This window comes from Eptesicus fuscus, chromosome 19 (assembly GCF_027574615.1).
Source record: "Eptesicus fuscus isolate TK198812 chromosome 19, DD_ASM_mEF_20220401, whole genome shotgun sequence".
Classification (NCBI taxonomy): Eukaryota; Metazoa; Chordata; class Mammalia; order Chiroptera; family Vespertilionidae; genus Eptesicus; species Eptesicus fuscus.
This window is the reverse complement of record NC_072491.1, coordinates 28,709,555-28,731,988: the sequence shown is the minus strand read 5'-3', so window position 1 is coordinate 28,731,988 and position 22,434 is coordinate 28,709,555. Positions and strand designations below refer to the sequence as shown.

Here is a 22,434-nt window from a genome sequence, read left to right as displayed (position 1 = left end):
GCGGGGACGGGACGCGGTGGGTCCCCGGCCGGCCCGAGAAGGGTCCCCGGCCGGCCGACGACAGCCCTCCTAGCGTGGGAAGCCGGCGTGGACGGCGCCCGCGTCCGGGAGAAGCGCCCCGGGGGAGGTCCCGCGGTCCCGCGGCTGCGGGCTTTGGGGACCGGTTCTGGGTACTTGCAAGTCCCTCGTTGTTACTGCCGCGGATTTAAACCTACCCGAGGCCGTCTCTCCTTTTGTTGTAGGTTCTCATGGTCGTTCGTAAACCCTCACTAAGATAGCTTAAGAACTGAACAGGACAGAAAGTCCTCACTTTAACGACTTCATTCTCTTTCCCGTGATTGTGGGCCGACAAGCTAGAACAGACAATCCCACCAGAGGTTCGTGATCTGCTTTAGAAACATCAAGCTGATCAAGTGTAAAATCCCGGGGATCTTCCAAAGGAGATCCCGGAACTTGTCAGGTGGTCGTGTGTGCAGAAGAGCTAGGACTAAGGCGTTAAAACTAGGGTGCACGGGTCGGTGGCTTCGGACAGATGGCATTGCTGGGCGTTAACTAAGTGGTTTACAGTTAATACCGGGGGGCGGGGGGGGGGCGTTATCTTAATTTGTTTTTGATCATGTGTTTATGTGAACATGTTCTCTTGTGGCTCGTTTGAGGCTTGTCATCCAGTTCTTCCTGCACTTTTGTCTCCTTGTCTCTGCCCCTTTCGATTCCTGGCTTCCGAGTCCCTACGTTTTCTTGCTAAACTTCCACGGTTGTGGTTCCACCGGGCTCGGCGCATTTTCGTATTCAGCTTTACCTGAAAAGAACTCATTCCCACCTGTGAAATGAATTCCATGTCACACTAACGGGAAGTAGGAAAGGGATGCTGATTTGTACAGCACGGCGGAGCTGCCAACCAGATGTGCAAAATGTGTATTTTTTTTTTTTTTTTACAGAAGAAGAAACTGAGTCAGAGCTAAGTAGCTAAGCAGTTTGGAGTTAGCCAGCATCCCATCCCGGCTTCCTACCGGACGGCATGCCAGAGCAGGAAGTAGTGTTTACACTGAGTGCTTAAGACCTCATAGTCTGTTCCTCTTTTCCTTGAACAGGTGCATCACCCAGTATTTAATTTTGTGCTCTGTTCATCTGTATTTGCAATTTGGCCTTTTAAAAGTATTTCCTGTTTGTTTTCTGTTCTAGACATGATTTCTGCTAGGTACGTTTCCTGTTCATTTCCCTTTCATTCCCTGCTGCAGGTTGTGAGTTCTGGTTATTTGATAGGCTGAACATTTCTGGAAAGTTTTTTCTCCTTTCCTGGAGTTCCTCAGACTCCCAAGGTAGAAGGTCCCAGGGAAAAAGGCAGTTTGTTGGTGGTTTTTTTTTTTTTTTCTCTAACTCAGGCTATAATGTGTAACCTTTAATCATCTTAACACCGTGGTCGGCAAACTGCTGCTCGCGATGCGGCTCTTTGGCCCCTTGAGTGTGGCTCTTCCACAAAATACCACGGCCTGGGCGAGTCTATTTTGAAGAAGTGGCGTTAGAAGAAGTTGAAGTTTAAAAAATGTGGCTCTCAAAAGAAATTTCAATCGTGTACTGTTGATATTTGGCTCTGTTGACTAATGAGTTTGCCGACCACTGATCTAACACATTATTATTATTATTTTTTTAAAATATATTTTATTGATTTTTTACAGAGAGGAAGAGAGAGGGATAGAGAGTTAGAAACATCGATGAGAGAGAAACATCGATCAGCTGCCTCTTGCACACCCCCTACTGGGGATGTGCCCGCAACCAAGGTGCATGCCCTTGACCGGAATCAAACCTGGGACCCTTGAGTCCGCAAGCCGCTGCTCTATCCACTGAGCCAAACCGGTTTCGGCTATTTTTTTATTGAGAGAGAGAGATGGAAGGGGGGAGGGGGGGAGAGAGAAACCCCATTGTTCCACCTGCCCATTCATTCATTCATTGATTCCTGTGTGTGTGTGTGTGTGTGTGTGTGTGTGAGAGTGAGAGCGAGAGAGAGACCCAAACCCGAAGCCTTGGTATATTGGGAGGATACTCTAACCAACTGAGCTACCAGGCCAGGGCTCGATAGTTTTACCTGCAGTTCACAAGTTATAAATGCATTTTGAGATCTTTGATAAATGGATCTGTGAGAGAATGAGGATCAGTGGTACAGATAATCCTCAAATCTCATTTTTCTAATAATTCAAAACTTTTAACGGTATGAAAACTTTAATTACTTAAGACCTCATAGTCTGTTCCCAAAGGAAGGCAAAATTGAGTGGGTGTTTTACATTTTATTTTCTCCCTTTTTTATATTACAGAAATTCAACTAGGCAAATAAAATAAAGAGAAAGGGAAATGGTCTGACTACCACCCGCCCTCCCAAAGCAAGTGTTCAATAGTTTAACACAGGCGTCCTCAAACTACGGCCCGCGGGCCACATGCGGGTGTTTTTGCCGTTTTGTTTTTTTACTTCAAAATAAGATATGTGCAGTGTGCATAGAATTTGTTCATAGTTTTTTTAAAACTATAGTCTGGCCCTCCAACGGTCTGAGGGACAGTGAACTGGCCCCCTGTTTAAAAAGTTTGAGGACCTCTGGTTTAACAAGTTGTTCTGGGGATTGTTGGATTATGATTATTTGTTTCTTTTCTTGTGGTTTCCAGCTTTTCTCTGTGAGTTATTTTTATATTATGAAAAAGTAAATCTTGCTTGAAAAATAATAGTCTTACTGACATGTGTAAGTGCTGTTACTGGATATTGTGTGTTTCTTTAAAATATGTTTTTATTGATTTCAGAGAGAGAAGAGAAAGAAATAGAAACATCAATGATGAGAAAATCATTGATTGGCTGCCCCCTGCACTCCCCACACTGGGGATCAAGCCTGCAACCCTGGGCATGTGCCCTGATCAGGAATCAAATCGTGACTTCCTGGATCATACATAGGTTGATACTCAACCACTGAACCACACCGGCTGGGCTGGATATTGTTTTATTTATTTATGAAATATATTTTTATTGATTTCAGAGAGGAAGGAAGAGGTAGAGAGAGAGAGAGAAACATCAATGATGAGAGAGAATCATGGATCACCTGCTTCCTGCATGCCCCCCATTGGGGATTGAGCCTGCAACCTGGGCATGTGCCCTTGGCTGGAATTGAACCCAGGATCCCTTAGCCACAGGCCAACGCTCTTTTAATCCACTGAGCCAAAACAGTCAGGGCTGGATATTGTTTTAATAAAACTATAGCTGTCATATTTTAGTAATAATAAAAACAGCTATCATTTATTGAGCTATTACTCTGAGCCAGCATTCTACTAAGTACTTACCTACTATATCTCATTTATTCCTCTGACAGTTTGCAAAATGAGAGTTATCCCCATTTTAAAAATGAGGAAACTAGCCCTGGCTGCGTAGGCCAGTAGATTAGAACATTGTCCCGATATGCCATGGTTGCAGGTTCGATCCCCGGTCAGGGCACATAAAAGAAACAACCAATGAAGGCATAAAAAAGTGGAACAACAAATGGATTTTCCTCCATCTCCCTTCCCCTCTCTCTCAAATCAATCAAAAATTTTAAAAAGACTGCTAACTAAAAAATAAAAGAAAAATGAGGAAACTAAATATTTAGACAGTTAAGATAGTGGCCAAATGAAGATGTGAATTGAAATCTGTTTTGCTCCAACGCCAGTACTTCTCTGTTAAGCTTCAGTGCCTTTCTACAAGACCCTTGCATCTCTCTTTGAACTTGGCATGGTGTCAAAGTTTGTTGCCACCAGTGCAATGCCAACAGAATTCCCAATTTGTGGTGCTGTGAAGGGAGAAACTTGATTCAGTGAAGCTGCTCCAGTGAAACAGCTCAGTTGACACAGTTTGAAAACCCTGGAAATGCAGTCTTCAGTAGAAACTGAAAATGCGCTCCTGGGAGACAAAGGGGAAGCTGTCTTATATAGAGAAAAATGCCCGCACCCTGTTCATGATAGGTCTAACTTCATGCAAATGAAGACTCCCAAGTTCTCCCTGTTCTGATTGGTAATTCTGGAGCTGCTCTGGTTGGTTGGTAAATATGCACATGAGGATATAGCTGCCAGCTTTTGATTGGATGGGGAAGGTCTCAGTCCATTAAGTTAAAATACAATAGCAGGAGTTTATAAGGGTCTGCTCAGATGGCAGGAACACAGTGCAGGAGGTTTGGCTGGTCAGTCTATGGCTTTTCCCTGAGGTATAGCTAGTGTGAGAGGTCTCTAAACAATGGCTGTTAGACTTTTTATGAATTTGGGCCCAATTAACCACAGGAGTCCTCTGGACAGGTATATTCTTTCTTGGGGTTGACAGTGGGTATAGTTAAGTGAATTTAAGACTGGGAAGTAAGGGTATTGACTCTTCTGGGGCAGATAGGTTTCTCTAAATACCTAATCAATATCCTGACCTGTACTACCCAGAATATTGCCCCCTGGGTATACTTGATCTTAAACAGTATTAGCAATTTTACAAGTGTCCTCTCCTGAGGCCATGATGAACCACATAAGTTATTGACATTTTCACATATTGGTTATTTTTATTTTTTAAAATATATTTTATTGACTTTTTATAGAGAGGAAGGGAGAGGGATAGAGAGTTAGAAACATCGATGAGAGAGAAACATCGATCAGCTGCCTCCTGCACACCCCTGACTGGGGATGTGCCCGCAACCAAGGTACATGCCCTTGACCGGAATCGAACCTGGGACCCTTGAGTCCTCAGGCCGACACTCTATCCACTGAGCCAAACCAGTCAGGGCCATATTGGTTTTATTTTACTTAGCTTTCTTCTTGTAATTATGACTTCATGCCATTATGCAAGTCTAATTCCTATGTGGGTTCAAATTCTGGTTCTTCTGAATGTTAGCTGTGTGATCTTAGTTAATTTCCTTAACATCTCTAAAATGTTTTTCTTGGTGGTAAATTGGAGACAATTTAGTGAAGATTAGATGAATATAAAATCCTTACCAGTGCATAAGATACGGTAATAGCTAAAAAACTTGGATTGTCTTTGTAAGGGATTTATGGCGCTACATTGTAGAAGCAGTCAGGTAAGAACTTAGAATTTTCAAGTTCATGGAGAGATTTTGTGAGTTGTGTTGAGGTTAATTTTTAAATTTAGGCACAGGGCAGAGTGGGATTAAATTTCAGGGAGAGAAATTGAAATTAGATGTTAGAATTTCATAGGAGCTGAGATTCCTGAAATGTGTAGGTTTCTAAGTCTTAACATATCCCGTTGAAAAAAGAAGCTTTGGTTTCCATATTAGGGTTAGAGTTATTAGCATAAATCAAAATTTAGAATGACTACAGAATCTTTTATAACAGTTTTCTTGAGATATAAAGTAAAATTCACTCTTTTCAAGTGTACAATTCAGTGGATTTTAGTATATTCACAGATTTGTGCAACTATCACCCCTATCTAATTTTGGAACATTTTCATGGCTCCAAAAAAAGAAACCAGTACCCATAAAGTAACCCATGAAGTCACCATGTCTCCCCACCTTCCCAGCCACCAATCTACTTCTATCTCTATGGATACCTGTTCTGACATTTCATATAAATGAAACCATACAATATGTGGTCTGTGACTTGCTTTCTTCATTTAGTGTTTTCAAGGCTCTTTCATGTTAATAGTATATATCAGTACTTCATTCCTTTGTATTGCTGAATAGTACTCCAGTGTACTAGTGGGTTTATCACATTTTAAGCTCTTTCCATTTTGACTATTATGAGTAATGCTGCTAAGAACGTTCTCGTACAAGTTTTTGTGTGGACATAAGTTTTCATTTTTGTTCCGTATGTACCCAGGAGTCGAATTGTTGGGTCATATAACTATGGATAACCTTTTGAGAAACTGCTAGACTATTTTCCATAATTGCTGTACCATTTTACGTCCTCACCAGCAGTGTAGTGAGGGTTCCAATTTCACCACAGTTTCAATACATGTTATTAGCTGTCTTTTTTATTATGATCATTGTAGTGACTGTAAAGTAGTATCTCACTGTGGTTTTGATTTGCATTTCTCTGATCACTAATGATTATGAACATTTTTCATTGTTGGCCATATCTTTGGAGAAATGTCTGCTCAAATCCTTTGCCTATTTTTAAATTGTGTATTTATATTTTTGAGTTGTAAGAATTCTTTATATTTTGAATACTAGACCCTTATCAGAGATGGGATTTGCATATATAGTCTCCCATTCTCTTGATACTTTTGATAGTATCTTTTGAGATAGAGAAACTTTTAATTTTGAAGGCAGATTTATATATTTTTTCTTTTGTCATTTGTGCTTTCAGTGTGGAGTAATTACAAATTTGAGATCACATAGTAAAATAAAAATTCCTGTTTATAGTGATGTTGAGCAGTAACTCAAATATTTATAATTGTGTTTCCTTTTTAAAAAATACGTTTTTATTGATTTCAAAGAGAAGAAGGTGGAAGGGGAGAGAGATGGAAACATCAATGATGAGAGACTCATTGATCAGCTGCCTGCTGCTGCACATCCCCTACTGGGGATCGAGCCCGCAACCTGGGCATGTGCCCTGACTGACAATTGAACCATGACCTACTGGTTCATTGGTCGATGTTCAACCACTGAGCCACACTAGCCAGGCTATAATTGTGTATCCTTTTTAAAAAAAAAAATCTTAATTTTTAAATTTTTGAAATCTCATAATTCTTACTAAGAAGTGTTTGAGTTGATTGAGCTTCAATATTGCTCACTTCTTAAAATGCTGGCTTATGGTTCTTTGAGAATTATTATTATGGTAGAAATAGATAATTCTTGTTATATTTTTGTATTCCTTATCATCCATCTCCTGTGTCTCAGGCACTCTATTTTGATATTTCATATGTGTTTATTACCTTATATGACCATTTTAACTATTTGATGTCAGTGTATTGTCTCACCTACATATAGGAAACTGAAGCCTAAAAAGGACAAATAACATTCGCAAGGTCTTATAATTAGGAAATGATAGTATGTGGATTTGAATCTAGATCTGTCTTTTATATAGCCCATATTCTTAACTGTATATTCTATTTTGCTCCCTTAATATCTCCCGGAGAAGGATGTTTGTATCCTATGTAGTCTTGTATATACTGGATGCTCAGTACACGTTAGAATACCATATTTTGTAAAAGTACTTACTTCTATTGACAAATGGGAGTACCAATGATGTAATAAAGTAGTGTAAGAGCTGCTGTTTATTTTTCAGGCAGTACTGTGAACTAAATTTGACTCTGGAAGGTAAGGTAGAATCTTTCTTTCTCTTGCATCATTATCTCTAGGAGATGCTGCAATCTAATAGACTTGACCTTTAGAGGCAGGTGATGATTAAGAAAATCTAGGCTATGCTATTCACTTCTAGTTCACAGGGCAGAACTACTACCTGTGGACCTGTGCAACCACTTCTTAGTAAGAATTATGAGATTTCAAAAATTTAAAAATTAAGATTTTAAAGGTCAGGAGACAGTAGTTCTTGTCCTTTTGTATTACCCATCAGTATGATCTTGGGCAAGTCACTTTCTTTTTCTGAGTTGTTTCTTTCTTTGTATAATTGAGGGTTTAAAGAAGACGCTCAAAGATTTCTGTTTTAAAATTTCCTAAAGTCAAGAAGGGTTTCTGTCTTGCTCACAGTTTTATCTTCCAACACAGAGCAGAACTTGAGTATTTGTTGAGAGGTAATAGAGTGTAATTTGACAGAACTACATAGATCTCACTTTTTCTAGTTAGTAATCATGTGACCTTGTACAGACTTCTTAATTTATCTGGACTTTAATTTCATCATCTGTAAAATGGGGATAATTAAAGTACTATAGGGTTTATTGTGAAGATGAAATAATATATGCAAAATATTTAACAATACTTGGCACAGATTAACACAAATTTTTGTCACTGAATTAATATATGATAATCTGTTCTTTGTCTTTTTCTTAATTTTGATCATAGTTGTTTATTTCTTAAAGAAGCTTAATTGAAGTATTCATCTTATTTTGTTAGAATACAGTGTAATTATGATAAAGGTCATAGTTTTATCCCACGAGTATTATTTAGCTTTTTCTTCCTTCCATAGTCTGTATCTCTAACGCCATTGTCACCAAAGAGATCTGAGTGAAAAGAGAGAGTGTGATGAAATTAATGCAAAGCTATTGCTTCTACTTGGAAAACAATTTAAACCTTATGCCACATTGCTGATGTATTGAAAGTATCACCTTTATATGTGACAGGCAGCATTATGGAAGCCTAAGGAGGGAGATTGTGCTTTTTAAGGGATTCCTAGAAGTGTGATTTTTAAAAATATTTTTTTCTAATTCATCCTTAATCAGAAATGGATCAGAAAGTCCATGGAGACATGGGTAGAAGAAAAATGTCCATGGTAAATATAGGATATAGGTCCACAATCCTTAAAACCTTTAGAGTCTGATATATTTGAGAATTCCAAATTTTTCAGATTTGGTAAAGCTAATTTTGTACATATAGTGTATTATTACATAATATCCTCATTGAGGTCTGGGCAGTTTCCAGTAATCAGACATCATTTCTATAATGAAATGCAGTTTAAGTGGGATAAGTAGAACATAAATAGCTTTATATCTGTCATATCTACATGTTACTGTCAAATGAGTTTATTGAAAACCTATGAGATATTTTTTTGGTTTTCAAAGGTTTTTGATTTTGGGATTTATAGATATGAAATTGACGATCTTATTAACTCATAAGAATGCCAAGCCTATAGAAATGCTTGGTAAGTATAAATATAAAGCCAATGTTAGCTTTTAAAAAATATACATATTTAAAAATATATAATATATATATACATATTTTTATTGATTTCAGAGAGGAAGGAAGAGGGAGAAAGAGATAGAAACATCAATGATGAGAGAGAATCTTTGATCGGCTGCCTCCTGCACGCCCACTATTGGGGATTGAGCCCACAACCCTGGCATGTGCCCTTGACTGGAATCAGTCCAAGCCAATGCTCTATCCACTGAACCAAACCGGCTAGGGCGAAAGTCAATAATAGCTTTATTTAACAACTGCAATGTTCCCCTTTTTTAGTTGCCTGCAATAAAAAAAATATATATATATAGAATTTTAAAGTCAGAAGCGAATCATTAAAATCCTTTATAATAACCTATATCCATAGTTTCTATTAAACTTAAGTTTTTATTTGTGAATTACTGGGTTAAATTTAAATTATGTGATCTGTTTGTTGCTAGAAGAAAAGTTAATACTGTTTTATTCTCCACAGCCAAGTCCAAGATCTGTCAACTTTAAATGGAAAAAATTATGTAACTGGAAGCCTTTACTTGATTTTATGTTTAAGAAATAATAATGATGCCATGAGATTCCGTGCTTGTTTCTTCCTGTGGGTACATAATGAGGGACATGCTCTGCGGCTTTCTGTTTTCCTGGGGTATCTGTATTTCATTGACCCATAGGGTACCTCGTTTTCACATTTCAGAAAACAAAATGAGTAACATGTATCTTTGGCCAGATAGATGTTAGAATATACTTTCACATGCAGAACATCAAACCCAGCGTCAACATTTGCATAATAAGTGTCATCATGGGCTTGGAATAAAATCTAGGAGACATTAGTGAAGTGCTCTTTGAACTTCAAGGAACCAAATGGTTAAAAAACAGGGGGAATGAAAACGGCTAGCTCCACACAATACAAAGCCAGCTAAGAGCTAAGAGCTTTTGATTCTTTTATGGATTCTTTTATGAAATGCTGCATTACTGGTATTTTTGATACAACTTTTTGTAGGATAAAAACATAAATGTGATTACCAATAGAGCAGAATTCCTTCCCCACGCCCTGCCCTATCCTCCCCTTCCTTCTTCTCCCACCCTCACTGGTGTGGATGCCTGTTTTTAAAGTCATGTTAATAAAAACGTAAAAGCAAAGAAATATATATTAAAATCTGAGTCATAAAGTGATTCATAAGCATTGGACTCTGAATGCAAAGTAGTTTTAGAAGCACCAAAGGCACTTTGTTTTGTTTATGTTTTTCTCTTTATATATGTGAAGGGTTAATAGAAAAATCCCAAGTCTAAAAGAATCCTATCCTATATAATAAAAGCCTAGTATGCAAATCGACTGAACAGTGGAATGACTGGTCAGCGGGGGACGCGGCTGGCAAGTGGGCGACACCAGGCCAGCCAAGGCAGGTGCCAGTGGGCAGAGGGAGAGGACAGCAATGGGGGGTGCAGCAGCAACCAGCGGCTGCGGAGGGGCGATCAGGGGGCGGGGCCAGCTGCCCGCCAGCCGGCGCTGTCCCCCCCCCCCCCATCACCCCGCCCGCCAGTCACCTCCCACAGAGGGCGGTGGGGCGATGAGCGGGGGGTGGGACTGGAGCTGCCCCCTGGTGGTCAGTGCTGATGGCTGGCGAGCACAGTGGAGGTGGTGGGAGCCTCTCACACCTCCGTGGCAGCGCCAAGGATGTCTGACTACAGCTTAGGCTCACTCCCCTAAGCCATCAGTCAGACATCCCCCGAGGGCTCCCGGACTGCGTGAGGGCGCAGGGCTGAGGGACCCCCCCTCCCCCCAATATTTGGAGAACTCTCCTTTTCTCCTCCTCTCTTATTATACACACACTAGAGGCCTGGTGCATGAAATTCGTGCACAGGGCGGGGTCCTTCAGCCGAGCCTGCACCCTCTCCAATCTGGGACCCCTCGAGGGATGTCCGACTGCCAGTTTAGGCCCTATGAGATCGGGCATACACCGGCAGTTGGACATCCCTCTCACAATCTGGGACTGCTGGCTCCTAACCACTCGCCTGCCTGATTGCCCCATAACTGCCCTCTAGACAGCCTGGTTGCCCCCTAATTGCCCCCCTGATGGCCTGATAGCCGCTTACTGCCTTGGCCCCCACCACTGTGGCTTTGTCCGGAAGGACGTCCGGAAGATGTCCGGTCTAATTAGCATATTACCCTTTTATTAGTATAGATGTGTGTACACATATACATATATACATGTGTGTGTGTTTTCCTTTCTCATATGAATAACTGAGCTATAATGAGTTGTGAATAGTAAACCATAAATTTAAATTTCTAGTTAGTTTTTGCTTTACTGTCTGGGAAATTCAATATGAAATTATTTTACTTTATAGGCTGGAGCATTGGATTTGCTGAAGGAGCTTAAGAATATTCCCATGACCCTGGAATTATTACAGGTATATACTGCTATGTGTCATAATTTTTTAATAGGTAATTGTCATAACGTACTCAAATGTCTTCAATACCATTTTTTTTGTCATTTCCTTGCAGTCCACAAGAATTGGAATGTCAGTAAATGCTATTCGCAAGCAGAGTACAGATGAAGAAGTTACATCTTTAGCAAAGTCTCTCATCAAGTCTTGGAAAAAGTTATTAGGTATAATTGATCTTCCCTTATGTATATTTATGATGTTCTGGTTTATTCAAACATTTGGTTGAATAAGTGTGAAGGGGTGCTTGTTTGAACTCTTGGAGGGTTTTGCTTTTTAAGTTAGCCAAATTTAGTTTTCTTGTCTTTCAATATTTATAACTAGATTTCCTCTTTAAATAAGACAATTTCTCCACAAAGGGAAGGTTGCCATACTTAAAAAAAAAATTGTCATACTTATTTTGTCATGTTCTCTTTTTCTCTCTCTATATGTACTCAAACACAAATTATTTTTTCTGAAATATGTTGCATCTATCATGCTTTACCCTTTAATACTTATCTGTCTTTTTCCTTATAGCAAGTTTATTTTCTTATGTAATCATAATACAGCAAATTCAGGAAATGTAACATAAGAATAGTACTTTAATCTACAGGGAATACTCTATTTTTGTCAGTTGACCCAATGTCCTTTATATCTTTTATGACGTTGACATGAAGAATACAAGCATGCTGTGCCCTTGGGGTTTATCTGCAATTTTCTCATGATTAGATCAGACTATGCATCCACAGTTACAATGCTACTTAAGTGTGTTGTATCCTTCTTGGGGTTTGAGACCCAGAGGCATTGATGATGTAAATTTTGATTACCCAGTCAAGGTATACACTGTATCATTTATTATTTTTCCTCTTGTATCTAATAGGCATTCTGTGGGAGATACTTTAAGATCTTGAAACTATCTTGCTCCTCATCAGACCTCTCTACCCTTTCCCCCAAACTGTTTTTTATAGTGACAGTTGCAAAATAGTGATTTTCTCTGTCACTTCCTTAATACCTATAAATCATTCTGCTATAAGAAAGAACCTTCCGCCAAAACCGGTTTGGCTCAGTGGATAGAGTGTCGGCCTGTGGACTGAAAGGTCCCGGGTTCGATTCCGGTCAAGGGCACGTGCCTTGGTTGCGGGCACATCCCCGGTGCGGGGTGTGCAGGAGGCAGCTGGTCGATGTTTCTCTCTCATTGATGTTTCTGGCTTTCTATCCCTCTCCCTTCCTCTCTGTAAAAAATCAATAAAATATATTTTAAAAAAAAAAAAGAAAAGAAAGAACCTTCCTTTTATACCTCCCAGTTATTTATCTACTAGAGGCCTGGTGCACGGATTCATGCACAGGTGGGGTCCCTCAGCCTGGCCTGCACCCTTGCACAATCCTCCTGGGAGGGCCGCGGGAGGTTGGCCAGCCGGGGAGGGACTGCAGGAGGTCTCCAGGGCTTGTCCGGCCCGTCTTGCCCAGTCCCGATCGGCTGGACCCCAGCAACAAGCTAACTTACCAGTTTGAGCGTCTGCTCCCTAGTGGTCAGTGCACGTCATTGCGACTGGTGGAACTATCAAACGGTCAGACACTTGGCATATTATGCTTTTACTAGAGGCCTGGTGCACGAAATTTGTGCGCACGGGGGAGGGGAGGGCGGTTCCCTCAGCCCAGCCTGCACACTCTCCAATCTGGGACCCCTTGGGAGATGTCCAACTGCCGGTTTAGGCCCGATCCCTGTAGGCCTAAACTGGCAGTTGGACATCCCACTCACAATCGGGGACCACTGGCTCCTTACTGCTCGCCTGCATGCCTGCCTGATCACCCCTAACTGCCCCCCCTGATGGCCTGGTCACCCCCAACTGCCTCCCCTTCTGCCCTAGTCACCCCCAACTGTCCCCCCCCCCTTGCCAGCCTGGTTGCCCCTAAACGCCCCCCCCCCCCCACCGGCCTGGTCGCCCCTTACTCCCCCCCCTTCTAGCTTGGTTGCCCCCACTGTCCCCCCTGCCAGCCTGGTCGCCCCTCACTGCCCCCCTCTGCTGGTCTGGTCGCCCCACACAGCCTGCTTGTTCAGTCGTTTGGTCGGCCCTCACTGCCCCCCTCTGCTGGTCTGGTCGCCCCACGCAGCCTGCTTGTTCAGTTGTTTGGTCAGCCCACACTAACCCCCCTGCCGGCCTGGTCACCCCACGCAGCATGTCGGTCGTCCATTCGGTTGTTTTGGTTGTGACGGTTGCTTAGGCTTTTATATATATAGATTATATAGGATTCTTGGTGTGGACACATGCCTTCCTTTTCTATATAATGGACAGACAATGGATTATAATCCATTATTCCTATTTATATTGATATATACATTGTCCCAAATTTGACCAGCGGGCAGTTCTTTAAGCTGGCTCCTTTGTCCCTTTGACGAGCCCTTCAATTTTTTTTTTTTTTTACTCTCACATTTTGGTACCACAAAATGTATTGGTCTCATTCATCTTCCTTGTCCCAGCCCTGGAATTAGTCATTTCTCTGATCAGTTATTGGCCTTATATGGAAGAGAAAATAGCTGAACCTTTTAAAATTTCAAAGGCCACAATAGTAATAACAAAAAACATAAGAACTTGGTAACTAGAAACTAAAAATTGTTAAGCCTATAAAAATTTTTTTTGCCTATAAAATTTAATTGTCTGTTCTTAGGATAACAAAATGTAATATAAGATTCTGTGAATATATTAGTGCTTTTTGGCTTTTGCTGCTGCTTATAATTATTAAATTCTCATTTTTACTCTATATTTTATTTCCTTTTATTAAATTTTCCTTTATATTTCATGTCCTTTTTAAAAAAAGTTTATTTAAATTAGTACATTAGACATGTATATAAGAAAAGTTAAAACAAGGGGTCTGGAATGGATTACTTCAATTTACATTATTTTTAATGGAAAATAATGGTTCAGTTTCAAGCAGCCTTTCGGAATGAATTAAGTTCCAAAACCGAGGTTCCACTGTATTTATATTGTATTTTTAATGAAAAAAAAATTTGTATTTTTTAAATCATAACTCATTTTTATTGATTTCCGAATAATCAATCCATTGTGTGATTATACAACAATTTAATCCCTTGCCTGTTAGATTTGTTGTTTTTAACTTTATGGCTATTATAAATAATGTCTTGGTGAATATCTTTCTGACTAAAGCTTTTTCTTTAGGATGTTATTAGATTTCTAGAAGGTTTACTACTGCTGCTACTAGGTAGCACAATTTTGAATACTTAAGATGTGCCAAGCGTTGATCTTCATTAGTGCATTTAATCCTCCCAACAATCCAGTGTGCTAGGTGCTATAATAATCCTCATTTTATGATGAGGAAATTGAGGCACTGAGAGAGTAAGCACTTTATGCACAGTTGGATTGGGACCAGTAGGCAGATCTGTTCACAGAAAGTCTGAGACCAGAGCTGGAGCACTTCCTGCAGCTATGTTGTATTACCCACAGCACTATTCAGATAGTGGGAATGTTTTTAAGGCTGTTCATACTTCTTATTGCTCTGCTTTTTGATTTACACTGTGCTAATTTATACTGTGCTGGAGCAGCTTGTACGATCAGTTTTATTGCTCTTCTGAGAGCTTTGGATCCTTGGTAGATAATATTGCATTGTTATATCACCTTTCAAATGCTTTCTACCCTATTATTAATTTTTTTTAATCCTCATATGATATTTTTCCCCATTGATTTTTTTTTTTTTTGAGAGAATGGGAGGGAGCAGAGGGGGAGAGGGAGAGAGAGAAACACCCATGTGAAAGAGACACATGATTGGTTGCTTTCTGCATGTGCCCCAACCGGCCAGGAGTCAATCCTGCAACCCAGGTATGTGCTCTTGACTGGAAATTGCAGGCCAGTGCCCTAATCAGCGAGCACACTGGCCAGGGCTCTAACCTTTTACTTTTGAAATATTTCTTTTTTTAATATATATATTTTATTGATTTTTTACAGAGAGGAAGGGAGAGAGAGAGTTAGAGACATTGATGAGAGAGAAACATCAATCAGCTGCCTCCTGCACACCCACTACTGAGGATGTGCCTACAACCAAGGTACATGCCCTGGACTGGAATCGAACCTGGAACCCTTCAGTCTGCAGGCCGATGCTCTATCCACCAAACCAAAACCGGCTAGGGCTTGAAATGTTTCTTAATCTTTGCTGTATTCTTTAATGTCATTATTGATCTTTGTTTTCTTCATAATACTATAGCATCTTTATGTTTGGGGTTTTTTTAGGTGAATTTTATAGAACAACGGGGCATTAAAACAAGTATGTGAAAACTAAAGCATACACTTAGCATAGGATATTTGAATTCAGGTTTGGTAACCCTAACCTTTATGAGATAAATTCTAGAATTGAGATTTGGACCAAACTCTTTCAGTTACTCATCCAGAATAGCTATTAGAATCATCTGAGGGACTTCAAAATTTTGATGCTCATGTCTCACTGCCAAAGATTTGGGTTGAATGGCTCGGGATGGAAGGATGATGAGGATATACTTAAAAGTTGCCTCTGTGGTGCTAATATACAGCTGAATGTATGTTCTGTATTTTCTACAGAGATGTGGAGAATCGAATTATTTGTATATTTCTTATTACTTAGGTAGAGATAAAAAATTATTCAGTAGATCCAAACATTTTCTGAACCCAGCTTCGAGGCTGTTTTGGTTGATTTAAACATGCGTGTTTCTTTTCAGTTCTTAAATATTGCATTGGCCCAATCTATTTTATGTGCTTTATTACCCAGTTTTAATTGTTCACCTCCTTAAGTCTTAAAGCCTGAGCACTCTGTATTACCTTACATATTACTTAAGATTGAGGAAGTGCTGGGTAGGCTTTACTAATCATGAAAGACTTTCTATGAAAATGTTTTTGTTACTACCCCTGAAACATATATTTATGTTTTGGGTACCACCTTAAATTTTTTGCCTTCATGAAAAATTATTAAAACAGTATTGCTATATATACTTTGTATTTTCATTGTTATGACAGTGCTGCTATTTTTTTCCATATTTTCCTTCCCTTTGTATACTTTTCCTCTCTTTTAGGGTCCATTGACATACAAATATATGGTTTCCACCAGATGAGGGAGTTTATTTGGGAATGCTGACAAGCATTCATTGTAACAAATAAATACCCAAGTACATATGATAAAAGAATAGCTTACATAAATTTTATTTACTTGTTGAAAACTTAGGATTTTAGTTTTTTTGTTTTGTAAATAGCCTGATAACATGTAGTAGTTCAGTTTTGTTTTGTTTTTTAACAAATGCTAACCATTTAAGGATTTCATAAATTTTTAGATGGACCATCAACTGATAAAGATCCTGAGGAAAAGAAAAAAGATACTACAATTACATCACAGAATAGCCCTGAAGCAAGAGAAGAAAGGTATTTTGCTCCGTGGGAATTCATTTATGTTGAAAGTCATAGTTTTACGTCGTCCCACTTCCTTGGTCTTATGACCCCATATCTGTACTCCTTTGTTTTCTAATCTATTGGAATTAGCCAAACATTTTGAAATTTCTTAGAAAACTTCTTGGAAGTTTAAAGAGAGTTAGAAGATCCTATATAACTAGAAGAAATTATTTGCATTGTACTCAACAAGTTTAATTGAATGGAATCTCTTGGGTAGTAGTACTACTAGAATTGGCAGTGAAGGTACTGATGAGGGATTCAAATGGTTTTATCCTCTTTTTACCACATTTCTGTTTCAGATTTTTAAATTTTTTGTTCCTGGATCTAATTTTCCTTTTTATGATTTTATTTCTCTCTCCAGCTTAGCTATTTGTCATAAGAACTGAAAATGTGACGTTCAGTAATGAAGGATTCAAATTGTTTTGCAGATCTTAGGAGCCCTTTGCATTTATTCTTTCTTCTCACAGATATGAACTGTGATATCCAACACATTGACGTAAAATGTGATATGCCTCGTAGATTAAAAACAGTTCCTCTGTTCTTGGAAAGCTTATACTTAGTTCTACACCTGACATTGATTTTTAGGCAATAGTTCTCAAAGTGTGGTCCCTGTAAGAGCAGGGAACCTGGCAACTTCAGCAAAGCAAATTCTTGGGCGTTACCCTAGAACAGTGGTCGGCAAACTGCGGCTCGCGAGTTTGACTAATGAGTTTGCCGACCACTGCCCTAGAACTACTGAATTGGGAATTCTGGAAGTAGGGCCTAGAAATATGGTTTTGTTTTTTTTTAAATATATTTTTATTGATTTCAGAGAGGATGGGAGAGAGAGATAGAAACATCAATGATAAGAGCCAATCATTGATCGACTGCCTCCTGCACGCCCCCTACTGGGGATGGAGCCTGCAAATTGGGTATGTGTCCTGACTGGGAATTGAACCCATGACTTCCTGGTTCATAGGTTGACGCTCAACCACTGAGCCACGCCAGCCAGGCGAGAAATATGTTTTTAACAAACTTTTCAAGTGATTCTGATGCTCTCAAATTTCAGGCTACCTTTTTAACTTCATTTATTTCTCAATATTTTCCCAAAATTGATAATGTACTCATTTTTTTTAGTAGCTAAAAATATATATCCCATACACTGCTATTTTACATATTAATACTAACTAAACTTGATAATAAAAGAGGTAAGCTAAGGGTAGGATTAAACACCAGTTGTTAATAAAATTTATTAGTTTTTCTAATTATTTTGAGATAATTTTAAACTTTTAGAAAATTTGTAAGAGTAATACTGAGAACTACTAATTGCCCCAATATTTACACTGAGTGGCCAGATTATTATAATCTCTGAATGCATAATAATCTGGCCACTCAGTGTATGTGTGTGTGTATTAGAGGGGCCCGGTGCATGAATTTGTGCATGAGTGGGGTCCGGCCATCCTGGCCGGGGAGGGGACATGGGCGGTTGGCCAGCCTGCCTGCTGGTCGAATTCCTGGTCGAACTCCTGGTCGAGGGGACAATTTGCATATTAGCCTTTTATTATATAGGACTAGAGGCCTGGTGCACAAAATTTGTGCATGGGGGTAGGGGGTGCCCCTCAGCCTAGTTTGCACCCTCTCCAATCTAGGACCCCTTGAGGGATGTCCAACTGCCCATTTGGCCTAAACGGGCAGTCGGACATCCCTCTCACAATCCAGGAGTGCTGGCTCCCAACTGCTCGCTTGCCTGCCTTCCTGATTGCCCCTAACCGCTTCTGCCTGCCAGCCTGATCACCCCCTAACCACTCCCCTGCCAGCCTGATTGCCCCTAACTTCCCTCCCCTGCTGGCCTGGTCACCCCCAACTGCCCTCCCCTGCAGGCCTGGTCACCCCCAACTGCTCTTCCCTGCAGGCCTGGGGTCCCCCCCAACTTCCCTCCTCTCCTGGCCTGGTCACCCCCAACTGCCCTTCCTTGCAGGCCTGGTCCCTCCCAACTGCCCTCCCCTGCTGGCCATCTTGTGGTGGCCATCTTGTGTTCACATGGGGGCAGCCATCTTGGGTGTGGGAGTGACAGTCAATTTGCATATTACTCTTTTATTAGATAGGATATATACTGAGTGGCCAGATTATTAAGTGTTCAGAGATCATAATAATCTGGCCACTCGGTGTATATGCGTATGATACACACACACACACACACACACACACACACACACACACACACACTGGTGTTATTTTTAATAAAATAAGTCATTTGTAGGCATATGCTCTTTATGCCCCTAAATGCTAGCTACAGCAATGTGTGTTTTCTAAGATCAGGGACATTTTCTCACATGTAACCACAATAAAGCTATATATATCCAGAAATTAACATTGATACCTTTTTTTAATCCAAATACCTTATTCATATTTCAACAATGTCTTTTATTGCAAGAGAAAAAGATATCATATTCTCTGGAGCTGTCATATTCCCTTCACCCCTTTCCCAATAAGATCTTTGTTTTTCATTTACTGTATTGAACTATGTGTATTTTCTATATTAAAATATTGTTTAATTTTTAAAAGAATCAAGGTCAAATGTTTAGTTGGTTAAAAAAAGCAATGACTTCTCTTATCTTTACTAAAATTTTAACTTTTTAATTGATATGCAGGCAATGCAAGAGTCACTATCTCATTTATTTAGGCCAAAAAAATTATTTTTAGAGAGTGATAGTAATGATGTTAATTTGAGTTTTATTTTTATTTATTGTGTGTGTGTGGATGTTAGTAGCTCCAGTGGCAATGTAAGCAGCAGAAAGGATGAGAGGAATGCTCGAGATACTTACGTGTCATCATTTCCTCGGGCACCAAGCACTTCCGACTCTGTACGGTTAAAGTGTAGGGAGATGCTTGCTGCAGCTCTTCGGACAGGAGGTAAGTTTCGTATATGTTATTTCAGTGCTCAGTCCTTTGATCATCATCACTACCAATGCCATGTGCACCTCCATATTTCTCTTTTACCAGCGGCATCCCATTGATAGCTGACCACCACTGCTTAGCTTAGCTCAGGGAGGAGTAGTTGTTAGTAGGGGTTGCTAAAGGCAGAGAGGTAGGTATAGACATACTGAGGCCTTTCCCTATCACTTTATAATTCCAAGAAATGGATTCCTTCTAATGTATGGATGTTTCCTGATTCATAGTAATTGAAACTTTTTTTACAAATATTTCCCCCCCACGTTTTAGTCTACAGACTATTTCCCCCTTCCCCATAGACAGTTAATGATACTGTATTTTGGTGACATTGTTAAATGTTGGTATGACATATAGTATATCAGTTTTGTATTCATAATTTTATTTTCTACTTTTTTAAAAAAGGAAATGAATCTTGATTTATATATGAGAGCTCTAATTTAATTTAGTTTAAAGGTATTTTTATTATGTAAAAATTGGGCTTTAAAATGTCATATACAAGAATATTTACTTACCATCTTAAAGAAATTCTTTTTTTTTCTATTATACTGAGCCATAATTAGTATGACCTACTTTTCTCCTTACTCTGCCCTTTCTACATTGATTCCCTTATTTTTTATATATTTTTCTCTTTGTATTTCCTCCTATTCTTTTTAATATTTGCATAGGATTCTTCTGAGGGTGAACATATGTGTGCGTGGCAGATGAAATGAATGGCTTCTTTTCATTGAAGCCTGAACCACAGGACATGAGACAGTTTTTTCTATAACTTTTTTCTACTCTTTGCTGGAGCCAGCCAGACTGTATGGAGTTATGAAATGAGGAATTACCTTCTAGATCACTTACCCACTCGTGCAGGATAAGGAGCACTGTGGACATTAGGTGAATCCAGAGGCGTCATCTAGTGGATAAAGAGACCAGATCCTAATGAAACTAAACTAAAAGGATTCTTTATAGACGGCAAATGGGTTGAAGAAATAGGAATGCAGTTTAATTTACTCTGTATTGATTTTTAAAAAATATGTTACAGTCACTTATTCTTGATAATTCTTTGTGTCTTTGTTTAGATGACTACATTGCTATTGGAGCTGATGAAGAAGAATTAGGATCTCAAATTGAGGAAGATATCCTTTGTGTCTATATGCATAATTGTTTAATCTGTTAGGTGAATTATAAATTTTTCTTTCTGTATAAAATTTTTTATTTTTATTTTATTTGTGTTCTTGAGTTTCTATGTTGATTGTATTGTTTTGATCGCAAAGGTGAGGGTCATCCATGTCCTTTTTATTCTTTTTGTTTTCCTGTCATTCAAAAGTAAAGCACATAGTATTGATAGCGTTTTTATTTTTCTGCCATGCAAATGAGAATGTACCATCTCCATTGAAGTTGTGCAAAAGGGCAAGGAAACCACACACTACCTGTGTGAAATAGGATTTCACATTTTGGGGGAACTCAGTAAAGCACACACAATCTCCTGAGCTCACTTTCCCAGGGAAAGGGCTCTGAGAGCAGAGCTTTCCATGTAAGTGCGGGAAGCAGGGGACGTCTAGGTGACAGTGTGGTGGAAATAGCCTCATTAGAAAGGGGCCTCCTTGGGCTCAGCCTCTGCTGTGGCCTAGTCTTTTGTTTTTTTAAATCCTCATCCAAGGATTTTCCATTGATTTTTAGAGAGAGTGGAAGAGAGAGAAACATCAATTCGAGAGTGGCACATTGATTGGTTGCCTCCTGCACACAGGATCGAGCCTTGCAATGGAGGTACGTGCCCTTGACCAGAATGAAACTCGGGACCCTTCAGTCCGCAGGCTGACAGTCTATCCATTAAGCCAAATCGGGTAAGGCTGTGGCCTATTCTTGTGAGAACAATCTGCTAACCTAGCTTTTTGCTAAGCTGGGGGAGGAAATGAACCTTCAGGGCCACCATGAATGGTCTCTTATATGGTCCTCAAGAGAACTGTAGTGCTTAAGACTTTTAGGATCCTCGGTAGAATTCATATTTGGGCAAGTTAAAGCTTGTATTAAGTTCAAGCTCTTTTTCAAAAGTTTTCTAAGATTGAATACTTGAGTTTCTTTTTGAAACAATTTTAATTTGTGTGCTTGTGGCAATAAACATTAAGAAGCATTGCTCATTCATAGCCTAAAGGTATAATCACTATTATTTGTCAGTTACAAATCGAGGAATCTGGTAGAAACAGCTTTGTTATTAACCTAATATAAATTTGAAACGGATTTTTGTAAACTTAAAAATTTCAGAAATTTTGGCAAAATAGGAAAAATTAATTTTACCTTTATAATTTAACATTTTTTTCCTTAATGGTCTATACCTATATATCAAGAAATAAGGAATACAGACATGAAATACAAAAATAGAGTACGAAGTAGAATATCAAATCTTAAGGATGCGAAGAATCCAAATTTAAGGAAAAATGTGCTGTGTGGTAATATCTCTCCTGACTTATTTGCTAGAATGACGGCAGAGGTGAGTGTATCTGTATATAACGTTTCCATGATGCCAAGTGTAAAGTCTGTTTAATCATAAAGTGCTACATGAATACTGCCTGTACAAGAAATCATTAGCTATTCTGATGAACTTATTTATACAGTATATTAGACAAATACTTAAGGACATTGAATCTCTTGTCATCAGTACTTTATCCTTTCCATGACTGTACCATGATTTTGCCTTAAATTATTGTCTGAAGACAAAGTGTTATAATTTATTATGGATTCATATAGAATCGGAAGTTGAATTTCTAATTGCAAACAGACTTTGAAATCACTAAGTTCTTTCTATGGTTAAACCCTACAAAATTGGTGACATCTTATTGACTTTTCTTTAAATTTCTATAGAGAATGATGGGGAAAATGAAATTTATAGTTGGCTA

At 39.3% G+C, this 22,434-nt stretch overlaps 1 protein-coding gene across 2 annotated transcripts in view; it reads left to right on the top strand.

The window, feature by feature from the left end:
- The window catches only part of TCEA1 (transcription elongation factor A1), a 34,087-nt gene that overhangs the window by 291 nt on the left and 11,362 nt on the right, over window positions 1–22,434 (top strand). The window contains exons 2-7 of one of the 2 annotated variants that reach the window (XM_054708481.1): window positions 11,127–11,189; window positions 11,284–11,389; window positions 16,510–16,597; window positions 19,374–19,516; window positions 20,620–20,676; window positions 21,874–22,028. In XM_054708481.1, the coding sequence (XP_054564456.1) occupies window positions 11,127–11,189; window positions 11,284–11,389; window positions 16,510–16,597; window positions 19,374–19,516; window positions 20,620–20,676; window positions 21,874–22,028 (612 nt within the window). Of the gene's footprint in view, window positions 1–11,126; window positions 11,190–11,283; window positions 11,390–16,509; window positions 16,598–19,370; window positions 19,517–20,619; window positions 20,677–21,873; window positions 22,029–22,434 lie in introns of both variants that reach the window. The other variant, XM_054708480.1, reaches the window with a different exon arrangement.